Source organism: Falco naumanni, chromosome 11 (genome assembly GCF_017639655.2).
Source record: "Falco naumanni isolate bFalNau1 chromosome 11, bFalNau1.pat, whole genome shotgun sequence".
NCBI lineage: Eukaryota > Metazoa > Chordata > Aves > Falconiformes > Falconidae > Falco > Falco naumanni.
Window position 1 is genome coordinate 27414164 of NC_054064.1, and position 25083 is coordinate 27439246.

At 40.7% G+C, this 25083-nt stretch overlaps 1 protein-coding gene across 8 annotated transcripts in view; it reads left to right on the forward strand.

Annotated features, from left to right (window-relative positions):
• The first annotated feature begins 588 nt into the window (after positions 1–588).
• Positions 589–25083, forward strand: part of ELAVL4 (ELAV like RNA binding protein 4) — an 83134-nt gene continuing 58639 nt past the window's right edge. The window contains exon 1 of one of the 8 annotated variants that reach the window (XM_040611180.1): positions 589–670. Coding sequence is in view for 6 of the 8 variants with exons in the window: in XM_040611173.1 (XP_040467107.1) it covers positions 18007–18123 (117 nt within the window). In the remaining 2 variants the exon portion in view is untranslated. Of the gene's footprint in view, positions 671–17496; positions 17696–17991; positions 18124–18230; positions 18323–20162; positions 20197–20594; positions 20821–21340; positions 21627–21826; positions 22003–25083 lie in introns of those variants that run through there. The other 7 variants (XM_040611174.1, XM_040611173.1, XM_040611175.1 and 4 more) reach the window with 7 other exon arrangements.

The following is a 25083-nucleotide window of genomic DNA, read 5'->3' on the forward strand; positions in this document are numbered from 1 at the left end:
AGCATTGATTGAAACAGAGGCTTTTTAACCTACTCAAAATTTTTCGTGAATCTTTATCGGCGAGGGTCACGGACCTGGTCAAAAGCAGCAGGGGAAGCACCTCCAAGCAGAGAACCAGAACAAACCTCTTCCTGCCGGTTGCACTTCATTTATTTTCGTTTCCAACTCGTGAGGCACCTGGATGCTGCGCGGCCCCGGGAGGGAGCAGAGCTCTACACACCGGTTGGGTATGTTACCCCGGCCCCGGCGCTCACCCTCACCCACCAACCGCCGTGGGCTCACCGACCCGCCCCCCACCGGCCCCACGCCCACCCCTACCAACGCCCCCGCCACTGCTGGTTTCGCAGCGCGCCCCTGTGAGGTAAAAAGCCCACCCCGGCCCCCCCGCCTCGGGCGCCACCTCACGCTGCCGCGTAACGCTGCGCCGCGCCCCGCCCCGGCTGCGCGGGAGACCCCGTGCCCGCCACCGCCACGTGCTGTCGTCGCGTGCTGCTCCTCCCCACCCCCCCTCCCGCTCCGACAGATGATGCGAGTCCGAGGCGCGGTGAGGAAACACCTTCCCCACCCCCGCCCCCCTCCCTCGCCCCGGCCCCCAAAGTGCTGCCGGAGGGTGAGCGCACGGGAGCGAGGGCCCCGCTGCACCGGCAGCTGCGGGAACGGAGGAAAAAACGTAATTTTCCGGGATGGCGGCGGGGAGGGGGGTGCTGGTGTGTTCTGCCCCCTCCTCCGCCCTTTCTGTGCGGGCTGCCGGGGCGTGGGCGGTGGGGCGGGGGGAGTGCCCGCGCCCCACGGAGGGGTTGTGGCGGCGGGCCCGCCGCGCGGGGGAAGAGCCCCCCTCGGGGCGTCGAACGGCTGCGGGTCCTGCCTGCCCGGAGCGGGGTCCTGCCAGCCCGGAGCGGGGCCGCGCCTCGGGCCGGCCCGGCGGGGCCTCGGGCGGTGCTGCCCGGCAGGGCTCGGGGGCGGCCGGCCCGCCGGCCCCGCGCAGCCCGGCTGCGTTTCTTCCGCATCTAAAGATGTGGGATTTTTTCCTTAATTTTTTTTTTTTTGAGGAAAAAGCTATGCTCCGGAGTGCTGTTGTGCAGCCAGCCCCCGCGGCGGGCTGGCCAGAGGCCGGTATCCCCCTCCCCCCCCCCCCCCCCCCGCAGTCCGGTGCGGCGGGGGCGTGCTGGGGGCCTCGCCGCTTGCGGGCGGGAGCGGCGGGGAGCTGTGCGCCGGGCCGCCGCGGCTAACCGCCTCTAATGACTGAGTAGGTTTAGTGGCTTGATTGCATCAAATGCGTAAGAACCAGGAAAGAGAAGGTTACGTTCACCGGCGTAATGACTGTGCAAATGGTTTCTCTTTATTTCTGTATATATACGTGGTGGAGAATGTAAGCGTTCCAGGCTCAATCTAGTTTACTGTGATTAGCGCAATTAAGGTGTTTTTAATTAAAATTTTTACCCATGACAGTATAGTTTTAATTGCATAATACTTACTATGGAAGTTAGTACTGGTTTTGTGCCAGTAGCATTTTTTTTCCTGCAGTGGGCTGATAATGCTGAGTATTCCATGATACTAGAAGGGTAGCTTTGGTATAGTTGGAAACTTTTCTTTCCTTGTTATTCCATATAATATAAAATTAAAAAAATTACATTGCTAAAGTGTTATCAATGAACATGTGTGTTAAAAGAATACATACGTCTCTAAATGTGCTTTTTAAGTGTGATGGCACATCTTGAATAGGAGTTGTAGGCACATACTGGCTGTGGAGACTTGGAAGTAGGGCTGATTACAGTGATAAATCATCTTAAATTTGACCAAAGTAAAGAGTAGGATAATTCATATCACATTACTTGTGCGGTTTGTCTGTCTGTTCTAAAGCAGGTCTCCCACTGACTTGGTTGGAAAGTCATTGTACACAATGGCACCCTCAACACCATTTAAGGCTTCTGTTGTCTCTCTGTATTAATAGAAGGCCACATAATACTATTTAACAGGTACGTTGGAGGTTTAGGTTTGTGCCAACACCTGGTCGTTTCTGTAAAAAGGACCAGGGAGAGCAGTAGAGTATTTTAATAAAATTAAAGCAGTTCCCATGTTGTTTTTTAATTTAAAAAGTCCAGAACAGTATTGAAACCTTAAACAAGAATGCTGTTCTAGCGGTTGAGAGGCAGAACCTGCAGCATATGCAAAGCAAAAATGGAATTCATAGTCTAATTTTACTATCCACACTGAGTGACATACAAAACAGTAAGGAAGCCTAAATGATGAAAAGTAAATTAGATTTTTAAATTGGGTAATGTTTGAAGATGTTAGAGTATTACTACATTTATTTCATTGTTAATATTCTGAGATGTTTTAGGAAAAAGGAAAGATAAATCATACCAAAATAATTTAAATGACATTTGGAAAAAAAATCAATTATAATGTGAGGCTTATTGTTATGCAGAAGAAGAAGCCTTTGCACAGAAATAAGCCTTTTACTTTACTCCACCTATTGAACAGAAAAATGTAGACCAGGGAGAAAGTGTTTGTCTAGCTTTGGCAGTAGAGAAGCTTGGGAATGATCTGGGGAAATGGAGATTACTGTGCCATTCCAGTTCAGCATGGCTAGTGAGATACATGGCATGGGCATGTATGGGTTTTTTCTAAATTTTAAACGGGTTTTGAAACACACAACTTCTTTTAGCCTTATACAGGAAGGACTTTTTATATATTTTTGTCATGGTACAAAGAAAGAAATGCCTCAAATTTAAAAGTTTAAAATGAATGACTTTAAAGTAAGAGGTGTGCTATGGCATTAGCTAAAATAAGACTGCTTTACAGATTCGGGATACCCTGGTTTTGTGGAGGAGAAAGAGGTGACACCCTGCAGCCATAATAGCCCGAAAGATTCAGGCAGGGCAGCAGTCCAGTGGTGGACATGCAGCCTCTAATTTTAAAAACGGGCACAGGAAAAACATTGCTGTGGGCAGCAAACTCTTCCGAGGTAGTTCAAGGGTTACATTGGGCTAACGTGCACTGATATACCAGAACAGAACTTTTCTAAAAGCCTGTCAATTTGTATTAAATGTAAGATCATATTTTAAAAAGTAGAGTTTTGGTTCCACATAGCTGCAGAAATAGTTTTATGAAAGGTAGTTCCTCCTAAGATTTTACTAAGCTGAAACAGTTGGTGTGTATCTCAATAGGGCATTGGGTTTCATGCCAGCACTGTTGGGAGAGGCAGAAGTTGTTGATTGCAAATAATTCTGCTGTTTGCATTCTGGGGTTGTGGGTGGGAATTCCTTTCTTACCCATTTTTATTTCACCTAGGTATACCTGGGATGTTTACAGCTGGGAGTCAGCAACTTTCGTTAATTTTCTGGAAATAGATGTGTAGCAAATAAGTTCTTAAATAACTTTAGGTTCTGTCAGCATTTTTCTTTGCTTGTTTCTATCAGCATTAACTAACTTATTGTTCAAATCAGCCCGGTAACAGTTTTGAAGAATGGCAAAAGTAATGAGAATGGATGTATTTTCATGGAAGGGTAGTATATAAGAGGAAAGTAGTAAAACCTTAATATTGCCAGTTAGATTCCTATTATCTGTAACTGCTTTTAGGCCTTAAGGGAAGTTCATACCGAACAGCAAGATCTGTGTGAAATCGCACCATATTTTTATACTGGCCTAGCTGCCTGGATAAAAGAAAAACACATGGAGTATAGCATTATTGATGTAGTAATGTATCAGGATCTGTTTGCAGTAACTGCATTTGTTCAAGACAAGTAAGAGGAGTGTATAATTATAATTCTGGCCCTATAATAATAATACTGTCCTAGGCAGAAAAGAGTGTCTCAAAAGTAATGACAAAATATGCCTGTCATACAAAGTTAAATCTCTGTGGTATTTTCTTCACTTTTGCTCAGTTTTTGAAGAATTTCCATGGGAGAATCCAACATTCAAACAACAAAGGAGTGCAAACAAGATGTAATATTAAAGAGCAAGCTGAAAAATCATGACTAAACTCAGTAACAGTGACAGAATAATTGTGGTCACTTCCAATTAGCCTGTTTACTTCACAGTACCAATTCAGATTTTTCTAAGAAAGTCTATACGCTGGTGTTTTTTTAATTAGCTCTCCTTGATTTTTCTTACATATCTTAATTAAAAGTTTGGTTGTAGTTGTTAATTATGATGTTCTTGTTTAGCCTTTGGTTTAGTCTTTGTTCTGTTTATGAATGCTGCCTTCGAACAGCATTGCTCTTACTCAGACGTCTTGCATGATAGTTTTCCTTGGGGGTTACGGAAATGATAATCAGCCTTATGCTTGCTCTGTTTCCAGGTGCCGGTAAGAGAGACTCTTTGGAAACGATAGCTCAACAAACAGACATTTCATGTTCTACTGTGACCTAGGCCAGTTTGTCAAAGACTGAATTTTAAAGCATTAAATTGCTTATCACTAGCCTGAACTGCTGGTGAGATTTTCATATTACCCCTTTGGATGGACTTCAGAGTTTCAGTTCCAGTGGGTTTTTTGGTGTGGAAAGAGGGTTATAGTGGAGGATCTAATGTCTGTTGTACTACTTGCAGCTTTTTATATTTTTATCAGCTTGTTTTTTCTCCCCAAACTCTTTGCAGCGAGTATGGCATAGAACCACAGAAAAATCCTAACCTCTCATGAGAAGAAATAACATGTCAAACATTACAGTATGTTACTGGATTCAAAAAACAATTGACTTGTGAACCAGGCTTGGTGAACCATTTTGTTCATAATGTCTTTTCATTACTTATTCAGATAATTGATGCAATGTTTGAAATCCCTGAAGTGCACAGAAGCCTCTGCAATTTCATTGACATAGTAAACTATTTTCAAAGAAAGTAACATGCTTCTGTATCCTCACAATAGAGGAAATATGCAGCCTTTGTTTCCATAATGATTTAAAGTTAATGTATGGGAGACAGGGTTTGGGATTTCCATAAAATAAGGATTTTTCCCACCTTTAAACAGTTGGGTTTTAGTACTGAAAAACAAGTTTCTATGTGCATTTTGTATGACTTCAGTAAAAATAAGCATGCTGGTGCTTCCCTGTGATTATAAAAACTAATAATAAAAATAGTATTATTTGTAAAACCCTTGATACTTCTCCAGTTTAAGAATTATGTTGAACAGATGCTTCCTATTGCCATCTACTTCAGTATGTTTACTGGTGCTTCATGCAGCCTAGGTTATATTCTTGTTTTCTTATTTCTGAGTGCTCCGGTAGCCTCTGCCTTTTGAATGCAGTCAGCTGCTCCCTGATTTGGTTTACATGCTCTTAGTGTCTCCCTCGGGTTCTCTCCATTCACCGTCTTTCACAACAGTCTCTGCAAGCTTTGTTAATCAGCTCATCCATTTGCATTAGGAGATTTTTTTTTTCTCCAGTGCAAGAAAAATTGTTTGCATCCCTCACTGCTTGCTGTCATTCCTTAGTTTGGAGCAAATCTGTCCCTACTTCCTAGTTTATTATCAAATTTATCACTTGCTGTACTTCTAGATAAAGCTATACTTTTTTTGTGGGTTTTTTTTTTGTTTGGTTGGTTTTTTTTCCCCTCCATGTGTGTCCCTCTATGTTATCTGGCCTCTTGCCTGCCTTTATTTAAAAAAAAAAGCTTACTTTTTCTTCTTGATTGATTTCTTCCACTTGGCTCCTTTCATTTTCTTCACTGACTAGTAGTTTTGTCACTTCTGGGATTTCATGCACTATTTCCAACGCAGTTGATTTTATATGAACCATCGTCCTCCATACTTGCATGCAATGTATAGCTAAAAAGTCTTTGCACCTTCCTGCTGTGCAAGTTTGTCTGCCCTTGTTTTTAGACAGGTTTCAGTTAGGCACACTGGCTTGCTATAGTACAAATACCTATATGCTGATGCTTTCTTATAGGTGATATATAAACAGTGGATTTCCTGACCTTCCCAACATGTGTGTTCACTGTGTATGCTTTTGTGTTTTTCTTCTACAAATGCATAATTCCAGATTTCTTTTAGCAAGTTTTTTGACACCAGTTAATGCATTTTGACATCCTTATCAGTTTCTTTAGTTGCAGTAACCTTTGGCTAAACTGTTGCTCACTGGTTATGCAAGAACCCCAGATTTTCTAAGGTGTATAAAAATGGTTATGGTTTAATAGAAATACTTTTTATTGGAGGAGATTTCTAGATCAAAAGAGAAGGTCTGGCACCCTTGCGGCAAAGAAAACTTCCCTGTCTCCTGTGTGCACTGCCCACAAAATTTCAAAACCTCTTCCTGGGAAGATTCTGCTACCAGACACAGGATCCTAAAGCCCACCCTCTGCTGTAGACCTAGCTGTAGGTTACAGAAGGCTTATCTCACCTCCTCATGCATGCCAATTTATGGAAGTAATAATACCCCAGCTAATCTACTTCAGTTTGTTAAGGGATATGATGAGTTACGTGGTGGCTGTTTGTGTGCAGTCTCCTGTGGGTTTGCAGAAGAGTGACTGCTACACTGCTTACGAGATGTGCTAACAGGGTTTGGTGGCTCCAGTCCAGGTTGTGCTACAGAGGTGTATGAAGCACCCATGGCTTTGCTAGAGAGGTTATTACTGTTTCTAGATCCAAGATTAGCAAGCTTCATTTACAGAAGATTTGATAAAAAGCTGGTGTGATACTCGGACTCCTGTTTCCAGGTCTGTCACTTGCCAATAGTTTTTAATCTTTGTTCTTTATTCAAGTAGATGTGTTTTTTAATAGCTTTTGTTTGGTTTTTTTCCTAGTTTTCTTTAAAAAAAAAGTCCTCATCCTATCCTGCTTGTCTGTTGGTCATGTATTCCTTGCTTAATAGCTTTCTAACCCACCGTCAAGTCTTGAATGGATGACAGAAAGGTGGAAGTTTTCAAAGTTGCTAAACTATTACAAGCTTTGCAAAACCAAACATCAATGAAGAGCCTTAATTTGAGCTCATCCCTTCGATAGAAGGGAATTGCACAGCAGTAAAACTGAATACCAAAACCTTTGAGAAGCATTGTTTCCATGGGACAGGGTTCCTGCTAGAAGCCTTGATATATGGAAGAAGATTTCACCCATGCTATGATGAGAAGAGATAAAGCACTTTGTATACAAACTTACTGACATCCTAGGCAGCATCTCATAATCTAGGCAATTTACTTTTTGGTGGAATTGAGCTGTGTGTTGTCTGTTGGTGTTTGCAATACAAGCCTTTCTGTTAATGTACTCATAGCTGAACTTAACTGCTCTAAGGAAAACATCCACTTTATTCATTCAGATGCTTCTCCTTGTGAGTTTCCTCTCGCTCTGTCCTCCACACCGGGCTTTGTGCTTGGCTCACTGGAGCTCTTAGGCTCTCATGTAAGTGCAGAGCTCAGGGCAGTACCAGGACTGTCCTCTGCAGTTGTGCTTTGGCATGGTGGTAGTCAGATGAAATTAATAAACACGGTAGATGAAAGTGGCCAAGGAATCACAGATGAAAAAGGTATTGGTAGAGAAGGCAAAAGTAGCATTTTCTGAAGTTAGTAGTGCATTGAGCAAGTTGGTTTGGGTGGTTTGTTTTGCCTTTTTTCCATTCTTGGGAGGGAATGTGGTATTTCTTGAGCAGAAGAGCAGATCCTGGAAGAATGGTGTGCCTAGAAAAAGAGAGGACTAGGACCTATGTGTAGGTATGTAGAAAGAATCTGCAGGAATGTCTACCAGGTAGGTGTATAGTAGCTTCCCTTGGCAGATATGTGATACAGAGGAAGGAGCAAGAAGATCAAAAGCAGCAAACACCGTATATTTGCAATGCAATTTCATATCATGCTGGGCACTTTCCAGTCCAAGTAATTTACACTGGCTGTGAATAATGTCAGGAGATTTTATTCTTTCACATGATTTGTGAAGCCTCTCTTCTTTCCAGTAAGTCAGTCCTGTGATATCTTAATACTAACAGCACAGCCAAATTTCCCACTTCACCGGTGGGACCTTAGGAGGAAGAGAATTTGCCACTCCACATTTGCCACAGCTGGCAATGTGACTGCAGGGCTGAGAAACTTGCCTTCCAGCCCACATACCTTCTTCTGGTAGCAGAAAGGAAAGAAACTGGTGCCAGACTTCTCTCCTCTTGTCCTCTGGTGGTATGTGGAGGGAAGTATGAAGGTCAGCCCCAGGCTCTGTGTGCTGTGATGGCATAGGTTGTTCCCTTTACCCAGATGGTCTAGCTACTGAGAATACTTCGCTGAACAGAGTACTGAAGCAGGGTTAGTAACACCCAGCACCAGCTACCCTTATGGAACCACATAGTTGAATCATCTGTAGTACTAGTATGCTGCATGTAGTACAGACACTTTTTGGATCTGTGTGCATGTCACTGTACATAACAGTCTTGCCCTGTAAATGGTTATGATGTCAAAAATCCCAGCCTTGTACTCCAGAGAGGTATTACAGTGATTACAGCTGGACATATGCAGTCCGTTGTCTGCTTTTTCCATCCATTTTCTCAAGGGTAAAGTGGTCTCCTTACAAAGTGAAAGGTTGGATTACTTTTTTTTACCTCTGTGGCCCAGCCCTGAGCTTAAATGGAGTACCTGGACCAGGGGTGGTGGAAGCTGCAGGTGGGACTGATCTGGACACTCAAGACCCAGGGGCACACCTGGCAGTGGCATGGCCCCAGGCCTTCCTCCTTGCTTACTCTCAGCAGATCATTCTACTGGAAACCTGTTTGAAATTTTGCCAGGTTATGTTGCTTATGTAGTGTTGAACAACGCATTTGGGATCCCCTTGTGGTATGGGGCTGTCATCAGCCGATGTGCTTTTTTGTCTGCTTTCTGTTAACCCATCAGTTTTGATGCTCAGCCGTCACACTTTAGCAGAATGGTTAGGCTGAGTTTGTGGACAGGATGTGAAAGTGCTGATGAGCAAGCTGGGTACACCAGAGCATCTGGCCTGTCCATCTTAATCTGAACCTTACAAGTAGTCTCTTGTGTAGAAATTAAGAAGTTTTTTCTGGTTTCTTAAATAAAGTGTTCATTAAGCCTGATGGCAATGTTTTTAAAGTTATTTCTGTCAGGATCTTATGGAAGCATTTGGAGCAAAATACTGCTGTGTACACTTAAATGTTTTTTTTCCCAACATTCATTTTTAGTATCTGGTCTTACTTTGGTTTGCATAGTTGATGTAACTGTATTTGCACGGTGGTTTTTTTTCCTTCATTCATTACTTAAAATCTTACAAAATCTGTGCAATAGCATCTAGTTTTGACAGATCTTTTTTTAAAAAAATAAATTACTATCATGATACAGAAGAAAAGGTTGACCCTGATTTCCACATGGATAGCAAGTGATGAGATTAAGGGAGTTCCTAACCTGAGGAAAATTTGCATCCGTCAGCAACATGTGCAGAGCTGCAGTCTTTATCATGGACATTTTTGTAGACTGTGGTGTTGTGGGCACAGGCTATGTGTACGGAGGCTCTTCGTGGTGAAGGCCAGAGTCTTAAACTTAGGATGACCTGATAGTTGCCAACAGAAAGAGAGAAACAAGGTGCTTGGTGTGTGTAGTCCAGGTAGCTGATGAGTGTTGTGTGCTAGTAGGAGTCTTCTAAGCATCAAAGGTTTTGTGCCCTAGCATGTGGCAGCTGTGAAGTGGCAAAGGCAGGAATAGATAAAGTTATGTCATAACCCAGCAGCCTGGGATAGTCTCCGAAGCAGCTGAAGAGGGTGTCTTCCTGAACAGATGATAGTGCCTAATTGGCCGCCTCCTCAATGTTGACCATCTTGCAGTTACCAGTGAGGTTAGTGGAATTAACTGATTTTCATTGTGCCTTAAATTGTGCCATTAACCAAAAAGGTAATGAGCTGAAGTTTCCACTGCTAAACCATGGTATATTGTGGCGTGCACCTGTACTGCCTGATCTTTTGACAGACGGCAAAAGACCATTCAGGTAGTAGAAACTGAAGGAAGTAATCTGGGGAAAGAGACAATACAGACAGGCTGTGGGATTTTGCCAGTTGTTGCGAGCAGTTGAATTTTTCTTTGTGAAATGTTTCACGTCATCACTGATCTCTGGTTTTCCTTTACCTGCAGAAGTAGGACCTCTACCACAGCAGAAAAAATATCTAATATCTTACTTTAAGTGGTGTCACATGTTATTTGTTCACTAGGTGTATGTTGGTTATCCATGCTCTTTTGAAATAGTACTTTGATTATTTTTTTGTGTGTGTGCTCCTGTAGGCTTTGGGGCTATGGAAAATGTTAAAAATAGAGGCCTGTTTCATTTATTAGGAGAGTTTTAAAGTTCCTTCATAGTTCGATATCAGAACAATTAAGTTTTATCTGAGCAGAGCAGGATGTCCCTAGATGCAGGTTACAGTGCATCCAGTGATACTATTAAAAGAAAGATCATTTGTTGTTGCATTGGGGAATCCTTATAAAACATCAGGAAAACTGCCTGGAAGAATATAAATGTTCAAGCAATGGAGTAAAATACTCTTAAACTGCAGGGTGATGGCCTGTAGCTGGATAGGTTTTCAGAGTAGCTGTTTTGCTGTGATTGTTGCTTCTCCCAACAGTCATAAATTGGATGTACTAGAATCTTTTTTTTTCTTGAGGCTTCTGCTGTTTGTAGTTACGGTCCAGAATCAAAGCTTCCCTTACTGAAGAGAGAGCATCTAGTGTAGAGTTCATGAAATAGGCCTTGGTGGGTTTTTCTTTTGGTAGGATGGACATGTGCCTTATGTGCTTCCAGATATGTTAGGCTTTCCCATGTACAGACCAGCATAGTCCTGGAAGATTTGCTTGGTGTAGCTGTTACGTGTGCATTTAGTGTTGGCATTGTGTCTCAGTCTGTGGTCTGGTTCCCTGGACTGTCTGGAGCTTGCCTTCTTTGAATCACTACTTGTACTTAAGAATGGCTGTGCTGAGTTACAGAAAAGATTACACTGTGGTGTTAAGAGCTGCCAAAATTCAGGTAAACTTACTTGCATCTAGGTGAGCGTCAACTGGAGACCATCTGCCTTGGACACCTGGTCAACCTGTGGTAGGACTGGTCTAACCAAAGGTGGACTTCCTACCTGAGCTAGGCTCCCTTGGTCATTGCTGGAGATCTGCTTAACACACAGCCAGTGAAGTCAAGACCATGATTCATCTTACTCCAGAAGAGGTTTCTAGAGCAAAACAGATGAATTGTGCCTTGGAAGTGACCACTTCTCATAATTGCTTGTGCAAGGGGGTTTGGAGAGATGAGCTCCCCTGCACATGTATAATCTTAGGTGAGGTAAATTCATCCATGCTACCCCTGGACTGGTAGAGCTCACCCTGTCATGTATGGGTTTTGTCCACAGACTGGTAAAAACAAAAGCAGCCTGGCTACTGCTTCACCTCTCTTTCCTGCCTATCGAGTTAAGTTGGTCTGAAGTAGTGAGAAAAACTTAACAGCATGTGGCTGTGGAAGAGGCAGTTCAGAACAGAAGTAAATTGTCTTGGGTCCTAACCTACCAACTTCTCCAGCTCATCTGTACAGATAGATCCCTTGGAACCCAAGCACCAAATATGCATTTCTTAGTAATTGTAACCAAAGATATTTATTAGGAAGGTTAGGCTTCAAACAATTTTTGTAGCTGCTGAACATATTTTTGAATGTGTTTCCTTTTTTAGAAGGTGCTAAAAATACCCATTGTTCTTCATCTGCCCTATTTTAAAGGAAGCTAAAAATCATCTGCTAAGATGTATCTGACACTTTGCAAAGAAGATTTTGAAGAAAACCCTAAATGCATATGGAAATGTGTGAATCTGGGCAGGAAAACCTTAGGGCTTCCTGACAGGGGTCGTCCAGATTCTAAGACACTGGCTCTGTGAACTGTAGAGAGCAAAAAGAGGAGCCACGGGTGACTTATTTAGTTGCCTTTCTTTAGAACCTTCCTACTTGTGTGTCAGTAAGGAGAGTTCAGAGTTAGCATTGGTTCTTTCTTAAATGCTGTGTCTATGCAGGTTTTTTCTAACTTCTACCCTCTCTGTATTTTACCTTTGTTCTCCTTATGGTTATAAAATTGTCACTTCTGTAATTTGAATTAGGCACTAGAGAGTTGTGTGAGCCATGTTCATGAGGGAGCTGTTTATCGCTGAGTTTTGGGGTACCTTATTGGTGCAGCTTATTTAACTTTTTTTCTCAAGGAGTAGAATAAAATTATGTACATGGGAAGCTTTTCACAAGCCCTGAGACTTGCAAATACAAGTGTAAACTTCAGAGCATGAGGCAAGCTTGATTTATTCAGTTAAGCAGTTTTAAACTTTCTCCTTTTAAGCACCCTGGGTTTGGGGATAGGTTCCGTTATAGGGTTTGCCCAGATGTGATTATGAGGGGGGTTTATATATGAAATTGTAATACTTACTTGCATTCTGCCTACTCTTACTAAAATACTGTGTGTAAGTGCCAGAGGTTCTAACAAGAAGTAATTGGGATAATTAATAGCTTTTGATACTTTTTGTTGTCTTTATTCTCTTTTGTATCTTCCCTGGTTCTGCATCCTTCCTGTGTAATTGCAAAGTTGCAGGAGACATAACCCTTCTGCATGCTGTTTGTAGGTCTGTTTTGATTCCTGCTGTACCTCTCTTCTGATCCAGCCACCTCATACTCTTCCCCAGATCTTTTTCTGATCGCTGTCTCAAAGCTTGGAAACATCAGCACATTAATCCCCCTTTCAGGTTTTTATCTTTGTTCTTGTTATTGATATTATTTGGCCTGAGTGCAAGGTGTATAGCACGCTGTATTACAGATTAGTTTAAAGTGAATGCATCAACTTTCCTAAAATTAGGCAATGCTTGTTGAAAGACCCTGTTCACATTTTTTTATGAGGGTTTTTGTGCTCATGCATAGGCACATTAAAAATGGCTGATCTCATGTAAATCTCCCTGGTAAGTCTAGAGTTCTTCAGTGTCTAGGTCCTTTCATTATTTACAAGTAAATACATTTTAAAAATGCAGTCATAAATCTTTGAAAAGTCTTCATTTGTGCTCAGTTGAAACTTTACTAACTGCATTATACAAAATATCAATGCAGAAACATTTTAACTCTTGTCTGTATGTAGGGTTGAATCCTGCTTGTAGTGATGGGAAAGCAAGCTGTAGAATTTAGGGTGTCTGATGTTTAATCTTAAGTTTTAACATCTCTAAATTTAAACGGAAGAAAACAAAATCAGGGAACTGAAAGCACTGAAATATATATTCCTGAGCCAAAAGTAAGAGAACTGGGAAGGGAGAAAAGAATTGCTGGTATCTCTTACTGCTGTATTAACATGTTTACCTAGCGTATACTGTCGTTTGCTTTTCACTCTTCCAGCACTGACTGTGGGTTCTTTAAAATGTATTGAAAATTGGCCAGACAAGATGTACTGTGCGACTGAGTGGATGCTGTGTTTTGCAAAACGTTAGTTAGGAGACAGAAGAGGAGCAAGGAGCTAAGGTGCCAAGGACATCACGGGCCTTCGGACATTCTGGGAAGGTGCTGAATCATCTTCTCCAAATCCTTCCTGCATTGTAGCAGAGATGCTGACCCACATCCCTGGTAGGTGTGTACCCTGACATTAACCTCAGCAAAAGCTTCCTGTGATTCACTGACATACATGCGTGCCTAAATGTGTGTAGATACCCAGCTTTCTGGGCACAGTTTGGAAAATGAGGATGTGGTTCCTATCACTTAAGACTTCTCTCACCATCAGAGCTATTTACATCTATTCATTTTGTAACCTCTGTGTTCTGGTGTGCCCTGGAGAATTTTTTTCCAGTCTCCCAGCATTCAAGCATAAGTATCCACAGTGGGATTTGCAAATACACATCTTTGGAAAATTGGTGTATGATACTTAGAGCAGCTATGCAGCATCCAAATAGCACATCTCATAAGGCATGAAAGAGAAAGTGGGCAAGCAACATTAAATAGTGTATTTGTGCAAAAGCAGCTGAAGTGTTATTTCTGTGGGAACTGTGATTACTTTCTTAAGCTTCGTGTATCTAAATTCCTCATTAAGGGTTGCAAGTATATAGGAGGAATTTCTTGTCTGGTTTTGCATCTAGCATCTTTCCATTCCAGACCTCTTTAAGGAGCTAGATCTACTAGTTTGATTTTTTTAATATTTTTTTTTTCCTGGTCACAGTCAAAAAGGTGATAGTGTTTCCAGGTAGATCCGTGGCATATTAATCTCCCTAGCATCAAGAAGAATCTCCATGCACCAGATAGCTCTGCTGCTTGATGCAGTGTACTTGTACAGCTTGTCAGTGGGGTCCACAGCAGGGGCAGGGTCCCTGCGTTCCCAAGAAGATCATAAAATAAAAGAAACTAAAAAGCTCCAAACCATATCAGTCATCTTTTTCACCTACTAATTCCTCAAAAAGTGTATGGTATTTCAGTCTTGCCTTTTTTTTCCTTTTTTTTTTTTTTTTGTGGGTAGTGTTTGAGTATCATGACTTACATATTTTGTAGTGAAAACTTAATCTGACTTCTTTTCCTCAAATACATGAATTCACTAACCTTAAAGAGCAGCTTCCTGAGGAAGATTTTCAGTGTCATGCAGTGCTAACAGTCATAGTCACCCACTCGTGTGTAACTTCCACAGGGCAGTTGGTAGGGTGTGTACTTTGCTGGCTGTTTTTTAAACTATTCAGTAGCCAAATAAACTATGTTGTTGTTTATATATACACTTGATTGTAAACTGTTCAAACAGGAGGGGAAAAAACCTTACTGTAATAGGTAAATAACCTGTCCAGCCATTGTTTTTCCCTCCCCTGGTCCATCCTGTCTCCTGCACACACATACAGAGAAGGGCAGTCTGCTTAATGGGACTGATTTTCTGTTGTTTCTTCCTGAAGTCTGACTTTGGGTTAAGTGCAACGAACAATTTGGCTGTAGCTTTTTCACCTGCGTTTGACTTTCACCACCTCTGAATTGCACATTTAGCTTTTCACATTTGCTTCTTACTTCATGGATGGTTAAAATATTTCATTTCTTCTCTCTGTGTACATTCATTAGGGGCTTGCACCCCTTCATGTTCCTTTCTGTTGCTCTGTTTTAGTTAGTAATGCAGTGAATTTGCTGGTGGTATAGAATGTGGAGGTTATTTTAAATTATTATGAGATCAGGTGATGAAAAGGCTGTGTGTAAGCTAAGTGTTGTTAAAGGTAGTGTTGATGTGGTATCTTGAACTGGAGGCTGTTTCTGCAGAGGTTCTTGAATTACTGCATAGGGCAAACCCTAGTGCTTGCATTGTGTAATGTCCTCTCCCAGCCCATTGCCTTCTATTAAATCACTTTGTAGTTCAAATCCATCTCTTAACTCTCTTGCATGCATCTCCTTTGTTCATCATCCACCTGCACCCTCCCATCTGTCAAACAACAAAATACTCTTTGATCAGAATTAAATATTAACTTTGATAGGAATGTCTTAGAAATGAATAATACAGTTCTAGGTGTAAATGTTTAGTCCTCAGGAAGAGTGGAAAATGAGGTTATGGAAAATGCCAGGTTGTAGTTCACAGGCAGCAGCATTTAAATGGTTTACTATAATCATATTAGGATAGAATTAAACTGAGTTCTTTATTTTGTACTGCAGTGAAATAGGGCTGTTACTTGTCATTTTCTCCTCCCTCTTGCTTTGATTAGCGTGAAAACTCAAGCAGCAAAAATTACAGGAGTTCTGCAGCAGTGCACAGAGAAACTGGTGTGAGAAGGTTTGAGTTAGTTTTGTGTCCTTGCACATGAGAGCTCTGGCGCTTCCCTAATAGACTGAAAATGAGACCACTGCTGCTTTATAAGAGGTCTGTTCCAGTCACATTGCTCTACAGCTTGGCAGATGGTGGCATGTGAATGGCTTCATATTGATTGGATGGATTTGCCTCAGGGTAAGAGAAGTGTGGGTCCTTAAAGATGCACTTCCAGACTCTTTCTTTTTATTTTGAAAAAAAAAAAGTGTACTTATAAAACATTTCTCTTTATTAAAGTCAGAGGGGTGTGTGGTGATCAAAGCACTGAAGTTACCTGGAAATAAAAAGTCCTTAAATAGATTATCATAAAGACCGAAAAGCCAAGAATACTTAATTTACTAAATGATTACGTTTTTACATTAGAAGAAAGTGACACTTTTAATTAGTGTTCAAGGCATATGGTGAATGAGAAAATAAGCTTATTTCATGCAAACAGAAATCGATGCAAATAACCTTTCTTCTCATATAAAAAGGGATGACTTGAAACTCAATACATATTCAAGAAGGTTAAGTCATTACTGCATCACTTTAATATTAGTTAAAGGCCAACAAAGAAAATCACTACGCTGCATGTACTTACTCAGCAAGGATTGCTATAAATGAAAGAATTAGGTGATTGTACTTTTGTAGGTGATAAATCTGAAGAAGCCCTTGTCCATACAATGCATTTATTCTTTAACCTCGTTAAATAACTTTTTGGGTTCTGCTTTAGCACAGGTAGTTGCCAGAGGTGTCTTAATTCTCCAGCAATTGATGCCAGCTGGTAAAGACATTATGTGATGCTCTTTGTTTATTGTTCTTTCTCACACCTCTGTTTTGTGCTTCAATCTTGTAAATGTTGTTTGTAAATCCTTCAGTATGAAATGACTTTTCAGATGTGTTTGTACAGCACCTAACACAAATATCCCAATCTCATTCAAGCCTCTGGGTGCTGCTGTAGAGTGTTGCGTGGATTCTTTTTTTTTTATAGTAATGCAAGTATTCTTTGAGGTATGTGACCTTAAAGCGCAAAAAAACTAATACTTAAATAGCTTACAGACATGTAGGAATGGGGGCAGTTTGATAACTTTGGAGACTTGGGTGCAGTTGAAAACTGGATCCTTTCCGTCTGTTTTAGTCTTGTGCTCTGTTGCGTGCAACAGTGGCTTCATAAATGAATTGAAGCCAAAATACGTCATAGCAGTATCTTATCAAGTTGTCTTCAAATTTGCTTGAAGGTATAATTCATATTTTCTAACAGACTCTACCCACATGTGAATTATTTACGTGCTGAATTTTGTGCTTCCATGAAAGGACATGGTTGTTGCGAACTTAATACTAATTTTGTTTCTTCTGCAGTACAGACCATTTCTATGGACGTGCTTTCCCTTTTAATTACACTTTGTTCTCAGAACTGATTGGATTTTACCTTTTAGTTCACTTTTGCTGAATGAAATGCTTCTGTGTAAATTTTAAGATCCCTTTAAAAAAAAATGAGTGGTAAAAGTTAAGTGATTTTTAGGGGGTTTGTGTGTGGGCTTGCCTCTGGGGAGGAAAGGGCATAAAACTGCAATTTTTTTTTTCCCTCCCGCTTGATAAGCATAGGGGCATTTATGCTGTATATCGCAACCGGCAGCTATTCCAAGAAAAATCTTTAAGATGGTTACTTGGATCTGTGTACACTGCCCACCTGGTGGTTATGGAGTGAACTGTTACTTTAAAGAATAGTTTAAACAACAGCCATGTTTGGGGCAGGCTAATCTTGCAAAGAGAGCAGTACATATAACAGGAGTCTACAGTGTGATAAGGGGAAAATTCAGCTTACTGACTAGATGTTTTAATGTGCGAACTCTAGGGAAATAACATATTGACTATTCTGTTGTGCGCAAGAAAATTGAAGAACCCTTTGCAGACAGAGGGCTTGCAAAGGATTCTTTCTGTTTCTCTTAACCAAAATCTGTGGCAAGATGTTTGAAATCAGCAGGACGCTTAATGCTGCTTTGTTAAATAATGAGGTAATATTTTGTCACTTTCTCTGGGCAGCATCTGTTTTTTCTCCTTTTTCATATGTTTGTGAAGGATTCAGTTTAATCTTAGGAAAGTAAGAGATTTTTTAAAAAATCATTCTTCAATTTATGTTTTTTTCTTTTGATGCTTTTGAGAATTGGGTTGTCTTTTATTTGCGGTTTCAATCGGCTGCTGTTGCCTAGGACATTATGCCACGTAAGGCTTCTAAACTGCACAGAGTAGGTAGTTATTAACGCTGAATTGGCTTCTGGTATAGTCCATCTGGGCTCTGTATGAGAGAGCTTGCTAGCGGCTACTGATGCTAAGATACCCGCAACCTTTGGGATGTATGCGTGGTGGAGAGGGGCTCAGTGATATGAGATCACTTCTTTTAAGGGAAACTGTCATTAATGAGTCAAGAAACTGCTCATTTATGGTAAGGAGAAGGAGGGGGGGCTGGGAAACAACCCTGTGATTTCATTTTGATATTGGATTAGCTGTTTAAGACAAGTTTCTTTTTGTGGGGATGGAAGATTGCATTAAAAATATGCTTTGCTCAGGGGCTTGCTGGCTGATGCTGGAGAGACTGTATAGAGAATCTGATGCTTTACAAATGTCACAACCGTGATGCGGTGGTCAGTCCCTTACCCTGAAAGATAAATAGTACTATTGGAAACATGAGAATAAGGTTGACTTTTTCAACAATAGGATTCTGCCTTTGTCTTTAGACAGAGGCCTCTGAGGGTGTTTGAGCATTTGTTTTAGCGTTCCTCGGAAAGACTGCATGTGTGGGGTGCTTTTGGGGACAGTGGTCAGTGTGCAGAGTACCTGGGTTTATAAGACTGATAAGATAGCTAATTTTTCAGAGGAGCAGCATGCAATTGTCGTTTCAGAAAAATGGCTGAATCTTTTGATATTCATAACGAATTTATAGTAACAAAGTAGGCTGAAGTTGAAAAGACTTTAAAATAATTTCTGGATGCCTTCTTTGGTGGTGTTAACCCCTGAAGAGACCTTGAGTAAAAATTTGCATTACAAATCTAACTTTAATATTCAATGTATATTTGCACAAGAATGTATGGTAATATACTAGCTGTGTAGCATTTTTATGCCTGTGTGTTCAGTCTAATAGATCACTTGAGCTAGGAGATCTATCTTAGGAGCTAGTTTAATCTTTACTAGTTTTGACCAAGCTACAAATGTGCTCAAAAAGATGCATGGTGAGAGAAATCCTCTGCAGCCTTTTACATTGTTCATATTTTAATTGAATTCAGTGCTCATTCCACAAATAGATTGTATGATGTCTTTTAAGTGTGATTTTTCTCTTTGCTTGGTCTGTTTGTAGCTAGATTTTGTATGCTTCCTGTATTTCATATGTTTTACTGGTGTGTTTAGTCTGTGTGTGTGTTCGAGTGTGTCTGTGGTTTAAGGAAATTTAAAATGCACAGAATGCCAGCTCAGAGCTTAGTAGTTTGGAGGGCATGTTTATACATCTAAAAAAAAAAAACCAAAAAACTTCCAGAACAATGATTATCTGATTACATATTTTTGAAAATGGTTTTGGTGGTTTGTAGCTAGGTTATCTTTCTCCAGGAAAGCTAAGTGAGCTTATAACGTGGCCCATCCTAGCTTTCTCCGTTTTTAGCTCTTAGGTTTAAAAATGCTTGCAATGATACTGAATTTTTAAAAAAACTTACTTGACTGTTGAAATAAATGTGTGAATGGTAAAATTAAATGATTCGTACGTATGTTAATGGAGTAATACTCAGTCGCTTTGGTGGATGTGAACATAAATTCAAGGTTAGTTGCAATTACAGGATGCCATGCCTTGTTACTTTTGCCAAAATGTGCTTTAGGAAAATAACTCCAAGTAAGATAAAGGAATGCTTCCTAACTTGTGAGAATTTTTAATTAACTTGCCATGCTTGGGAGGCGGTAAAATATTGTTGTTTGGAAGTGAAGTTTTGTTAGTTTGTTGGTGGCAGCAAGTGGAGGATTAATGAGTGTGCATTGTTAAGTTAAGCACGTTCCTCTCTAGGGCTGGAAAAAAAAATTTCTTTTAAATGCCCAAAGTTTGCCATCATTTTATTTCCTGTAGAGCTGAAGAATAATGAAGCAAGGTGGTGAAATAATTCTGAAATACTACTGTCGTTCGGGGAGAGTGCTCTGATAAATAGGTGTCTGCTGTGCCTTAGACAGCATCAAGTGGCAGCAATATCAAATCCACTTCTAAAAATACGTATTTTAAAAAAAAAAGGCAAACAACACTCACAGGGCCGAAGGAAGGAGAGATGGGTTGATTATTAAGATCAATAGTACCTGAAAATAAATGCAGCTTTAAATGCATGTCGAAGTGCTTTTGTTGTGCCTTTAAGCCTAGAGGCAGATCATTAAATATGCATTTCTCCGGAAAGCAACTGTCGAAAAAGATAAGGTGGTTAAAATACGCCGGACCTGGGAGCCGGGTGTGCAGGAGGTAAGAAGATGTAGGCACTGAAGCATGGCCGAGGTATGACATCGCTGCGGCCGAGTGCGCCGGTGGGGTGGGAAGAGGTAAAAAAAAAAAAATAAAATGAAAAAAATAAAATGAAAAAAATAAAAAAATATTTTTAAAAAAATTAAAAATACAGGGATGCGTGTTGTTTCTTCAACCGGGCCTTAATTACTAGACACAAGCAGCAGTTCAGAAATCTGGTCTCTGTTGTTGTAGAGGTCACCAAATCATTAACATTGTCAATCTGGCAGCGGCTAATTTCAATAGCACCTGATGTCGCAACGCCTCCCCGCGCGGCGGCGGCCAATCAGCGCCCGCCCGCCGCTGACAGATGGTCCCATAAATGGATGTAAAGGGGAGACGCCGGCAGCCAGTTCCAGCAGGGCTCCGCGCCGCTCCGCCCGCCGCCGGGGGCTGCCGCACGGGGACAGCGGTACCTGATTTTTAAAAAAAAAAAAAGAAAAAATAATAGAAAATTTATTATTATTAATATTATTATTTGCGCTGCACAAACGTCTAGCACTGTGCTTTGTGGATCTTTAAAAAATAATAATAAAAATAATTCCCTGAAACCTTAGCAAATCTGTAGAAGAGTTGAAGCCTTTCAAGACCCAATATTTGCCATTAAGAATGGTTATGGTAGGTATTAGTAGATTTAAAATCGGATTGTAGCGGGTTTATATATATATAGAGGTAGATATAGAAGCTAACATACAGATTTTCCCCGAATCTGCATCATTCTCAGTCTGTGTTTTCACATGAATTTAGTTTTCTGCTACTGATTTGTTTGTACATGATCTCTCCCTTTCCCCCCTCCCTTTCTCTCTCCCCCTCTCTCTCGCTCTCTCTCTTTCATATTTAATGTGTGCGTATCCTTTAATAAAGGATGTACTTTGTCATTTTAAGGTAATTGCAATTTCTCTCAGAATAAAGAAAAAAGCTCATTTCTAATGCAAGGCTGGTACGTGGCTAACTGAAATGCAAAAGGAGGAAGAGGCTTTTTTTTTTTTTTTTTTTAAAGTGGTGGAGGTGGGGGGGGGAGTTAATTTCCACATTGACATTTTGGAGATACAAATGCAGAGCAAAATCCTGGGGGGGGGGGGGGGGGGGGGGGAGGGGGGGTGGGAAAGCCTCGAGATTGGTAATTTTCTTTTGGTGGACTGCGCAATAGGTATGGTAATTTTAAAAGAGGGTGATTTATATGAGCTTCAGTAAATGCTGCATATTGTATTTCAAAGAGTTTCCTGTCATGACCTCATAAAAAGAGGAGGAGGCTTGTATGTGTTGCAGTGCCTAGTATATGTCGATTTTGTTGCATCGTTGGGCAGCAGCGCTGTAAGAAGGAATGTCAGCTTTTACATAACGCTCTTTTTGCTTTTGACTCTGTGAGGGGCTGTAAGGGTCCATCTTTGTGATCACAGATGGAGTGGAATGGCTTGAAAATGGTAAGTGAACGGGGAGAGCCTGCTTATGGGGTTTTGTCTCGCTTCTCGCGTGCCTCGTGAATTTCTTTTGTTCGGGGTGGCGGATTGTGAGTCATAAAATAAAATTAGAGACCCTTGTTTATTTTTTTGTGGGATATGTCTGCCTGTGTGTGTATATATATCTATATATCTATTTAACGTATCTAACTGTGATGGCACTTCACAGCGTTTCCATTGAACGTTGCATTTCAGTTGAGCGAGGATGGTCTCTGCTGACAGTCACGGTGTCATTGTACCGCATGTGCCTGGCGGATCAGGCAGCCGATGATGCCTTTTAATCTCCGTTTGTATTACACCAGCCTTAAATACAAACCTAATAATCGCCTCTAAAATTCAGGTATTGCGTTTCCTATGGAGCCGGTGCTGTAGAGGATGGATGGATGGGTGGATGGAAGGGTGTGTTTTTTTGTGTCGGGGTGGGGGCTGGGGGGGTGGGGGGAGCTGTGTTGTTTTGTGCTTTTTTAAATGCCAGGAGAAGTCAAAGCCATTTATGTGAAAAATAGTATTTCTATTTTTAGACTATATTCTCCTGGCAGAGGAGCCCGGACGTGCTCGTCTCGTCCCCTCTTTTGTGCTTTCCTTACAGATTGTGCAAAATGGCATGATCAAATACAACTGCCGGGGACTCTGGGCTGTGCCGAACGGGGCGACCCGGGGTGGGGGCTGGGACCAAACCCGCACAATACCCATCCCTCCTGCCAGCCCCATGGGATGCTGGGGGGTGCGGGGGTGTGGGGGTCCCCCCTTCCCTTAATTTAACGTTTTGCAGACTTTTGCCGCGGATATTTATTATAACGGGGAAACAAAGCGACGGTCTTTTCCCATTCTTACAGGATTGTCTTTGTCTAGCTGCTTGTTTTGATGGGTGTAAAACAAATAAGATTAGACTGAGCAGCCGAACTGAAAGCGATAGCTGGGAGGAAAAGCCAATGAAAGGTTGCCGGGGAAACGAGCATAGGGGAAGCTGAGTGGGGGAGCAGGTGGCAATCATGTGGGAATACTGCAAACAGTGTAAAAAAAAAAAAAAAAATCTAAAAAAAAAGCAGGGGCTACCTCGATTATCTCTGCTGTTCTTTGTGGCAGTCACAACTTTAATTATTCTTTATAAATAGGTGTTAATTACATTTCTGGCTCAGGCTTACAGTGATTTCTAGAAATCTGGTTTTAAGCATCTGTTCTTTCTCTTCTGCAAAAGAGGGTTATCTTTCTTTTTCTCCTTTCCCCTCCCTGCTGTGAAATTGTACGTGCAAAAAATTGCAAGGAATCCTGTGAGGCAGTATAAAAAAAAATGTAAATTATATTGAATGAAGTTGACAGAGGTATAATAGTGAACTCCCACAGCTGATAGCTTCTGCAAATCATTTCTTAGAATTTTCCAGCAAATGTCCCTATGAGAACAGTAGGTAGAATGAATTTACCCTAAGCAGTGATTTTGTGTTAAGTGATATTGGTATTTTTACAAAATCAGATGGTTATATGGCAGAATAATCAGTTCAGGGGAGTTCACCATATCCTAGGGTTTATGCACTGAGCAGAATTTACAAAAATAATGAGATTATTCTTCTCTGTGTCTCCAGCCCCACCTTTAGCCACAGTCTTATTATGTATCTGCTGGAGCAATATCCACTTCCACTGTCAGGCTCCTTGTGGCAACTTTACTTTTTAAACCACAGCTGAATATTTCACTAATTGCGATGGTCTCTTATTGTAGTGGCAAACAATAATGGGAAATAGCAATTGGTGCTAGAAGTGTTAGAAAAGCGTAGTAGACTAGTAAGTGATAGACGGTAGTGTAAAAGATACAAAAAATGTGGTTGTCCAGAAAATACTCATCTATCATACATCAGGAGGCACAAGGAGAAGCAAAGCAAGAATATAGAACACGCCTTTCTTTCTGTCTTCTGATTTTTGGATATTTTTACTTTCTTCCTTTTTCTGGTGCAGGGTTACTTGGAATGCTTATTGAAGCAGGAATGATAGTGATTAGTTTAAATATGAATAAAAAAGAAATTAAATCCCCCTTTTAATTTGCTTTGTTTTAAGTATTGCTTCTGCTGCAGTCCTTTCTGTGAAGAAGTAATTGAATGGCCCTCTGACAACTGCACTGCTTTACAATGTTGGGGGGGCAAGGAATCTCGAGGGTGTGTGTGCCTGTGAAAAATTTTATATTTTATAGTCTGTGCATGTGCACAGAGATGTATTCTGACATGCATTGTAATTGTACGTGAGAGTAAAATAATTTTTCTTCTGTTGAAAACAGAGATACAGTGTTCTAAATCTGTTAACTTAGCCATGACAATAAATAAGGGTGCCTTTTATTATACACAGCTGCATTGTTTGTTTTAAGAGTCATCAGCTAGTAGTTACATTTTCATTTTCTGTTCAATTTGGTGTTTCTACAAAGATTTAAAAATAATGTAACCCTTGTTTTATGGCGCACGTGTTCCTGCCCCAATCTTCCTCTTTTCTTTGTTTTAAGATTTTATTAATGAATACAGCCTGCATGTACATAAATGACATTTTCTTTTTGCATGTAAAAGATTGCATTGTATATCCCCATATAGAAAAACAGCTATTAAGTTAGTGAAATTAAGATTGCTACAAATACTAAAAGGTTAAAACTTAAAACCTCTTTCTGCTCAAACAAAGGTAGAGAAAATGTAGTTGTCTTTAGACATGATAGTTTCTTTAAAAAATTGTTCTCTTGGTGAACTACTAGTCAGAAGGGATGAGATACTACAATTGGATATTGATGCAACGTGAATACCAGCCATCAGTTTAAAATCGTATCCCCATGTACTCTACTAATCAAGTTCCCATGTTAGTCAACAGTGGAGAGGCATCCCTGTGTCTAGCTTGGTTGCCTCCTTCGCTTTCTTCCTCTTTATTAATTTTACCGTTTTGAGCTCTCTCAAAGTGAGCCTGAGCTGTTGTGACAAAGGATGGTTACAAGAGCTGGAAGGGGTATACTTAAAAATCCCATTTGAATGGGTGTGGAGTAGTCTTCATCATCTTTATTTGGTCCTTTTAAATATTGTGACTCTATTGAAAGAAAATCCAGTTGCATTAGTCTTACATATATTTAATGTATTAATTTTTTTGAAATAATATCTTCTAGGTTACAGTGAATTTTTTTCCTCAACCTTCCTACTTGGTATGCTGGGAGTGTACTAATTAAATGCAGGTTATTTTCTGTGTGTAATTCATACTGTTGGTACATAACCTGGAGCCACTCCACACCCCGAGGTTTTTAAAAAGAAATGAAGTATGATTGTGTCCCATATTCTAGCAGGGGATTTTGTTGTTTTCTTTGGGAACTTGCACTTTCAAAATAATTTCAGCAAACACCCCAGGCAAGAAATGGGCAGCAGCAGAGAATATTATAGCGAGAGGGGGAGAGATTCAGATAACTCAACAA